The 8447-nt window shown below is 36.8% G+C and overlaps 1 protein-coding gene across 1 annotated transcript; it reads right to left on the reverse strand.

The window, feature by feature from the left end:
- Positions 1-1813: 1813 nt before the first annotated feature.
- On the reverse strand, positions 1814-2752 carry LOC131835273 (olfactory receptor 4F6-like). The gene has a single exon (XM_059179635.1). It carries the CDS (start codon positions 2750-2752, stop codon positions 1814-1816), a length of 939 nt encoding a protein of 312 aa, XP_059035618.1.
- Between the last annotated feature and the right edge of the window lie 5695 nt (positions 2753-8447).

The following is an 8447-nucleotide window of genomic DNA, read 5'->3' on the forward strand; positions in this document are numbered from 1 at the left end:
TCTACTAATTTCAGCAATTGAGCCCTCTGTGCTCTTCTTTTAAACTATTTTCCTCTTAAAAATTATGAAGTATATATATCCCTGGTTCTTTGCATGTTCCTATTTTATGTGTTTTAGGCACTGTATATAAAAAGTCATATAGGTTTGACTTAATATATTCCTCCAGAAACTATTTACTCTTTCTTCAATGGGGCATAAAAGGGTATGGTGTAATCACATTAATCCAATCAAGTACTGAGCAGATTTGAATGGATTGTAGTTTTTATAAGACTCAGTATACTTCGGGTTTATACCTGTTCCTTGGATATATCTTTTCCAAATTTTAATTATGATTCTAATGGATCTCTTGCTTCTCAGTCTGAAATATTTTAGGTGGTTTAGTTAGGCCCTTCAGAATTTTTTTTAAGGTTTTTTCTTTATTTTTAAATAATGTTTACACCCAAACGTGGAGCTCAAACTCAGAATCCTGAGATCCAAGAGTTGCAAGCTCTGCAACTTAGCCAGCCAGGTCCCCTGCCCTTCAGAATTTTTGAGCTTAGAACTTTAGCCTTCTCCATTTTCCTGCTAGCATCAAAAGTATGGCAGATTCCTCACTCAGAAATCTGGTTTTATGTTTATCCTTTTCAATTTAATCTATCCAGTAAGAATCCATTACAAACATAAATATTAAGCAACAAAGTAATAATGAACAGGAAAAATGTGAAATATTACTGAATGTATAACCAGAAACAACTGCAAATACTCAGGATATAGAGTCCTTTCACAGTCTAGCAGTGAATTTGGCTTGATCTTCTTGTTATCAAACCAAAATATAAATTAAATTAGTTTCACAATTTCTACAGATTCTACACACACATGCACACACATATATACTTAAGACCCATAGCCTGAACAAGAAAAGAGTTATACAAGACTAGCTACTAGAGAAAAATTGTCAACAAATAATTTGGACAGAGTAATGGTTCAATAATACCAGCCATATATCTATTTAATAGTATCAAATATCTACTTGGCAGTTAAAGAATATCTGCTGATTGAGTCATAGACATTAAGTCAAAAGTTCAAAAATTATGAAATAAGATATATATAAGTATGTATAAGTATAATATATTTAAAATAAAGATATATGTGTGTGTGTGTGTGTGTGTGTGTGTGTATACACACATATATATATTCCCCTGCCCCAGGCCAAGCGGAGATGGCTTGAGTTCATAGAATTGAGGCAACCAGAGGTAAGTGTAATAGCCACAGGCCAAATACATGAAACATGCTATCTCTGAGGCTCTCCGTCTTGTTTTTCCACCTACATATCTCAGTCTTCATTACTTCTGTCTACCTCATATCTCCCTCTTTGTTCCTTTTTCTCCAGGATTTAAATCCTCTCTCATATATTTTTTGTCTTTCAGTAAAAAAACAGAACTGAATTATTCATATCCTAGGTTTAAATGGAAGGAAAGCTATATATTTCATAGTTCCATCAAAAGTTTTAGTATATTAGCTCGAAATAGATCAGTTTGAATCCAGATAGTCTAATTAATATCTGAGGTCATACTTTCAACAGATTCTAAGTTGGTAATCTGTGCTTTTTCAAATTCCTGTAAACTTTTTTTGGGGCTTCAATTCAGTTGTCACACAATCTATTAGATTTAACCTGATAGTTCCACATACCCTCATAATTACAGATCTATTCTGAATATAATAAAATGGGGGCTTTAGGAAAAAACAGCTCCAAATTTTGTATAAGTATTTAAGCATTTGTATTACTTGAAGTTACTTGAAAATGCAAAGAGTAACTTGTTCTCCTGAGAGTTGTTTAGGAAATCATTCTCAGACTCAGGAGTTGACTACGCAGTCTCTTCAGTGCCATCTTCATGTCCTTGTTCCTCAGTGTGTAGATAAGAGGATTCAGAATGGGTGTAATCATAAAGTCCAAAATGGCAAGAAATTTATCCACTGACACAGTGGGAAATGGCCACACATAAACAAAGATGCATGGTCCAAAGAACAAAATCACCACGGTGATGTGAGCTGACAGAGTAGAAAAGGCCTTAGACAAACCACCTGAGGAATGTTTCCATACAGTGACCAAGATGAAGATATAGGAGATAAGCAATAAGACAAAGGTGCCCATGGAAATAAACCCACTGTTGGCAGTAACTATGAATTCCATTCTGTAGGTGTCAGTGCAGGCAAGTTTGATAAACCAAGGAAGGTCACAGTAAAAGCTATCTATCTCATTAGGACCACAAAAAGGCAAATGGACAACAAAAGCCAACTGGGCCATTGAATGTATGAGGCCAATAGCCCAAGCACCAAACAGAAGCAAAATGCACATCTGTGGGCTCATGATTGTCAGGTAGTGGAGGGGCTTACATATGGCCACATATCTGTCCAAGGCCATGGTGACCAGCATCACCATCTCTGATCCACCCAGGACATGAAGAGCAAATATCTGGATGACACATCCCTGAAAGGATATGGTTTTGTGCCCAGAGTACAGGTCATGAATCATCTTAGGAACCGTTAAGGTAGAAAAACACAAATCAATGAATGAGAGATTAGCTAAAAGGAAGTACATAGGGGACCGTAAATGAGGGTCAAAGGTCACTACAAACACAACAAGGAAATTTCCCAGAACAATTGTTACATAAAACACTGTAGAGATGGCAAGGAGAAAATGCTGTACTGGTCTAGAGGTAGAAAGTCCCAGCAACACAAATTCAGACACTGAAGAGTAATTTGATTTATTCATTGACTTTGTGTTACCTAAAAGGGTCAAATAAAAATAATTATAAAGGGATGCATGAGAGCTACTGAAAGAAACAGAAGTCACTGGGTTTCAAATTCTGACATTAAAGAAAAAACTTCACTCTTGTCACAAAACTCCTTTGAAAAAGTCATAGAAAATTTATTCATTTAACAAATGTTCATTCAGCAGCTACCATGAAGATCTATGTACCTGGCACTGTGCCACATTCTGGGACATAATATTCTACAAAGCAAAATGGGGTCCCTCATGTCAAGCAGGAGCCTGCATCAAGCAGTGACAGAAGCAGATCAGGTACTACAGCTAGAAAATATCACCGTGACACATGTCAGCTGACACCGCAGAACTGATAATGAGTAGAACCAGAGGAGGTCTGCAAAACAAACTGATTAAGTCCCTTTAAAAAGGGAAGGATTTTGGCAGTTAACTGTCAAACTCTCCAGACCTGACCCCTCTATGTCTGACCACTTAGAAAAAGCAACTGCCGTGGAAAGCTCTGCCCGACTGATCTCTGAACAGAACTGAAATCCTTCACTGCTTGAACTTAAGCACTAAGTGGCCGGAGCTGACCCAGACGAGATGGAGGTCTTATCTCAAATGTGCAACCCCAGACTGACTTTGTGTTTGGTTTGTTAACTTCCTACACCCTTCTGTTATCTTGTTTGTAGTGTGGCCGATTTTCTGTCCTGCTCTGTGTGCTGTGTAAGAAGCCAAGTTTAATCACATGGTGTTGTCATTGAGTTTGGAATCCTGAACCTGCTTTATAATTGTGATTTAACTTTGCTTTATGACTGAATAAAGTTGACGCTGTGGAAGGATACAACTCATGTGTGTGCCTTCATAGTATGCTCATGACAAATATATACCACCACCTGGTTTTCTCAGCCTCCCACCCCCCACCCCTACAAAACCCTCAGATTGAAGCTCGGCATTAAACAATCACATAACCAAATGATTATAATTTATAATATAAAGATTTCTTATACATTGCTGATGGAAGTGTATACTAATATAAATTAATGTACATATGTGTATTTCATCATTTTTAAATAATAGCTAAAATATGGAAGCAACCCAAGTATCCATCCATAGATAAAGAGATAAAGAAAATGTGGTGTTATGTGTGAGAGAGAGAGTGTGTGTGTGTGTGTGTGTGTGTAATGGAAAATTATATATATTCCATTAAAAAGCCATTAAAAAGAATGAGGTTTTGCCATTTGCAGCAACATGGATGGAACTAGAAGATATACTGCTAAGTGAAACAAGTCAGTCAGAGAAATTAAGAATTTAAGAAACAAAACAAAGAAAAAAAGAGAGAAACATAAAAATAGACTCATTGCCACAGGAAAGTTGTGGGGAGGGCAGTGGGGAGAAATGAGGAAGGAGATTAAGAGTACATTTATGATGAGCCCTGAATAATGTACAAAATTGCTGAATCATTATATTGTATACCTGAAACTAATAAACACTTTTAAAATTTAAAAATTTTAGAATTAGAAAATAATAAAAGTGAAAATTAAAAATGTACAGCATCTTAAAAGGAAAAAGCACAACACAAACACTGAAAAAATGACTTAAAACTTTACTAATAAGTGATCAACTCCTTTCTCACCAAAAATCAAAACTATCAATATAGCAAAAGTTCTCAGCAAAGGGTCCATCTTGAGGTGCAACCTTTATATATTTATATTTTTAATACTTTCTTTTTCTGAAGATATGTGTGTATGTGTGTGTGTGAGAGAGAGATAATAGATACATTTTTTTAATTAATTTCTTTTCAGCGTAACAGAATTCATTGTTTATGCACCACACCCAGTGCTCCATGCAATCCGTGCCCTCCGTAGTACCCACCACCTGGTTTTCTCAGCCTCCCACCCCCCACCCCTACAAAACCCTCAGATTGATTTTCAGAGTCCATAGTCTCTCATGTTTCATCTCCCCTTCCAGTTTCCCTCAACTCCCTTCTCTTCTCCATCTCCTTATGTCCTCCATGTTATTTGTTATGCTCCACAAATAAGTGATACATTTTTGATTGATTAAGGAGGGAGATGATTTTTATAAGAGAGGAAAAGGGGGGTTTCCTGGGTGGCTTAGTTGGTTAAGCATCTGACTAATTTCAGATCATGTCATTATCTCAGGGTTGTGGGATTGAGCCCTGTGCTGGCTCTGCACTGGGCATGAAAGCTATTTAAGATTCTCTCTTCAGGCACCTCAGTGACTCAGTAGGTTAAGTGTCTTCCTTGGGCTCAGGTCATGACCTAGAAGTCCCAGGATCCAGTCCCACATACGGCACCCCACTCAGCGGAGGGCCTGCTTCTCACACTACCCCTCACCCCACTTGTGCTCTCTTTCAAATAAATAAATAAAATCTTAAATTTAAAAAAAAAAAATCTCTCTCTCCTTCTGCCCTTTCTCCCCATCCCCAGGTGCTCTCTCACTTTCTCTCAAAAAAAGACTGAGAGAGAGAGAAAAGGGAGGAACTGACAAAGATGAAAAACAAAAAGGAGAAAAGAGAAATAGAAGTAATCAATTGAGAGTAAAAGAAAAGAGAGGTGTCTGTGGGAGTCCTCTGACTTTGGTCAGAGTTCTGCTTAAACTCCTTCCGTGACTTTTATTCCTCCACAAAAGTTTGGACTCTTTCATATAGGTGATCTGTTCTCTGTTTATCCCCAGCCTTGCATCTTGATTCTCCACTATTCCCAATAAATAGTCTCCAATTTTCTTGGACTATGAATGACCTTGTTTTGGTTGACATTAGTTTGCTTGCTTCCTATGTTCAGCTGACTGCTTTTCACAAGTACAACTCATGTAACACCTGCTCAAGGACAGCTTCCTTTCTTTCAGCTGCAACTAACCCTTGTTCCTTTATGCTCTCATGCTGTGCAAGCATAATGTTTATGATACCACTTTCACTGTCCTGTATATCATTCCTACAACATCTATGAGTTCCATAAAGAGATACAGTATCTTATTTACAAATTCTGGCCCATAGTAAGTGTTCAACAAATGTTTGTGTATATGTAAATAAATGGATGAACAGGTGACTGATCAGATAATAATAGTTTATTATTATATATTATCTTATATTTTTGATCCTGTCCATAAAATGGCTAGTTTCATGGTCAATGAATGTAATTAAGCATTTGGAAGGGTGAATTAATCCTTCACAACCTGCCTGTAACTTTATCACCAGCCAAGAGAGTGAATCCATCAAATTTAAAGGGGAGGTGCATTCAAAGACTACTGTGAATCAGAATTGATTTCTGAAGCATATACATCTATCTTATTTTAATTTTAATAAAAAATAACTGATAGGAGAGGCTCAACTAACACTGTTTCCCACAAAATAACATGCAGCAGTAAGTCAGAAAATATAAAGTGACCTAAGAAATGTGCAGTCTTGTTGAAACCTACCATACTAAAGAGGCTGCCCTCAGGGTCTGCTGTCTAAATCCATGTCTTTGAGAGTTTGGGACACATAGGCAGCAAGATTCGGTCCTGGACTCTGGCACTGATATTCCCCCCATGTATCCCAGTGTCCAGGTGAGTTCTACGTTATTATTTATTGGCTAAATGTCTGTCTAAATATTTATGCCCTAACTTTTTTCTCAGGAAGCACTCTACATTATGTTTCAGGTTTCTCCACAACTTTAATTCCTATCTTTCCATGAATCTCTGAATCCTGCCAGTTCAGGGAATTTCCCAGACCTCACATGCTAAAGCACTCCTCACTGCAGCTCAGAGCTACATTACTTGCTTCTAATGAAGCTTTTGATTATTATTAAAAGAAGCAGGGAGTAGAAACAACAGCAGAAGAAGCAGCTATGGGTGTTGGTGGCAATGCACAAGCAATAACCTGGTGATATCCCTGTCATCATCAACATACTAAATATTTTCCTTCATCTTTTAAACTCTAACCTGAACTGTGCATTTGTTTTCTATGTCCTTCTATTGACACCTATAATTACTTCAGTGCATACTTCTCTTGTAAGTTATTTATATTGTTAGCTATTTTTGGCATGTGAAAATTTATTTTCCCCAATAAAAAGTGAAATATTCAAAAGTAAATAGAAAATTATCTCTAACCAATTGTTTCAAACTGTTCATTTTTTAAAAATAATCTTGATTAGTTCAAAAAGATCAAATGTTTATGAGGATATATACAGACTTTCATCTCCTAATTCCTTGAATGAGTCTTCCCTTTATTACTTCATTATTTTTTTATTTTTTAAAAGATTTTATTTATATATTTGGCAGATAGCACAAGTAGGCAGAGCAGCAGGCAAAGGGAGAAGCAGGCTCCCCACCTGAGCAGGGAGCTGATATGGGGCTCAATCCTAGGACCCTGGGATCATGATCTGAGCCGAAGGCAGCCATTTAACTGACTGAGTCACCCAGGCGCCCCTACTTCTTTATTTTTTAAATACAAGTTAGAAATAACTGAAACAAACAGGACATTTTTCAACTCTTCACTCTAATTTCTATTAGATTTTCTAAAGATATCTAAATTTCTTAAACTAATTTTGACATGCTTATAATAACTGATATTTGTGACATCTGACCAATTGAAATAGTCTTTTGAAAAATTATTTTTTAATGTCAGTTTACTTATTTATTTTATATTCCCCCACTTCCAGAAACTTTGAAATCATTATAGAATATATTCTTAGAAATTTTTTTTTTAAGATTTTATTTATTTATTTATTTGACAAGCAGAGATCACAAGGAGGCAGAGAGGAAGGCAGAGAGAGAGAGAGGGAAGCAGGCTCCCTGCTGAGCAGAGAACCCAATGCGGGACTCGATCCCAGGACCCTGAGATCATGACCTGAGCCGAAGGCAGTGGATTAACCCACTGAGCCACCCAGGTGCCCTTAGGAATTTTTATCTGATGACGGTATTTGTATATTTCTAGAAGTCTTTTTTTTAAAGAGATTCCCTATGAATACATTCCCTATCCCTGAAAAGTCTATGATCCCTGCAATAATATCCAAATATGTAGTTCATGCCCTTGAAGAAGTTACAAGCATGAAATGAATATTTCTCTAATGTCTGTCCAATGGGAAAAGAATCAAAGTTTGAAAATTCCATAGCAAATTTGCATACTGAATTTATATTTTTTTGACCAGTGGAAACCAAGTTTCTGTGTATCCCTCTCATGAATTCTGTGAGAACAAGGATTAAAGCATATTGCAAAGAAACACAAAGTAATCCTGGGCAGTGAGAAATCACTGAAAGTCTCATTTCTGTTTTCCCTGTGTCTTGCTAATGGACTCTTTTCACTGGTCCTGACTTGTGTCCTGTAAGATTCTGTGATCTACCAGACAAATTATGATGCCTTCTACAAACCAAGCCTTCTGTGAAAGTACAGATATTACTTTAATTATTTTAAATCCACTGATTTGTAAACTTCAAATGGCTTTCGTTACACTTGAATAATGAATCTTCTAAGGCACCACACTATATAACTCATCCAAAAAGTATATTTTTATCAAGAGAGACTCACGCACATAAAACATTTTTATTTCCAGAGGAGGGTTCTCTATACCTGATACGGCTGATAGAATATGACCATCTTCATTCCTCCCCCACTCCTACCTATACCTGCAACTCCACAAGCATGAAACCTAGAATACCTTTAGGTATTTTAGGGTCACACTTAGATGTCCTTATAGCTTCAAGG

This window comes from Mustela lutreola, chromosome 7 (genome assembly GCF_030435805.1).
Source record: "Mustela lutreola isolate mMusLut2 chromosome 7, mMusLut2.pri, whole genome shotgun sequence".
Taxonomy (NCBI): Eukaryota; Metazoa; Chordata; class Mammalia; order Carnivora; family Mustelidae; genus Mustela; species Mustela lutreola.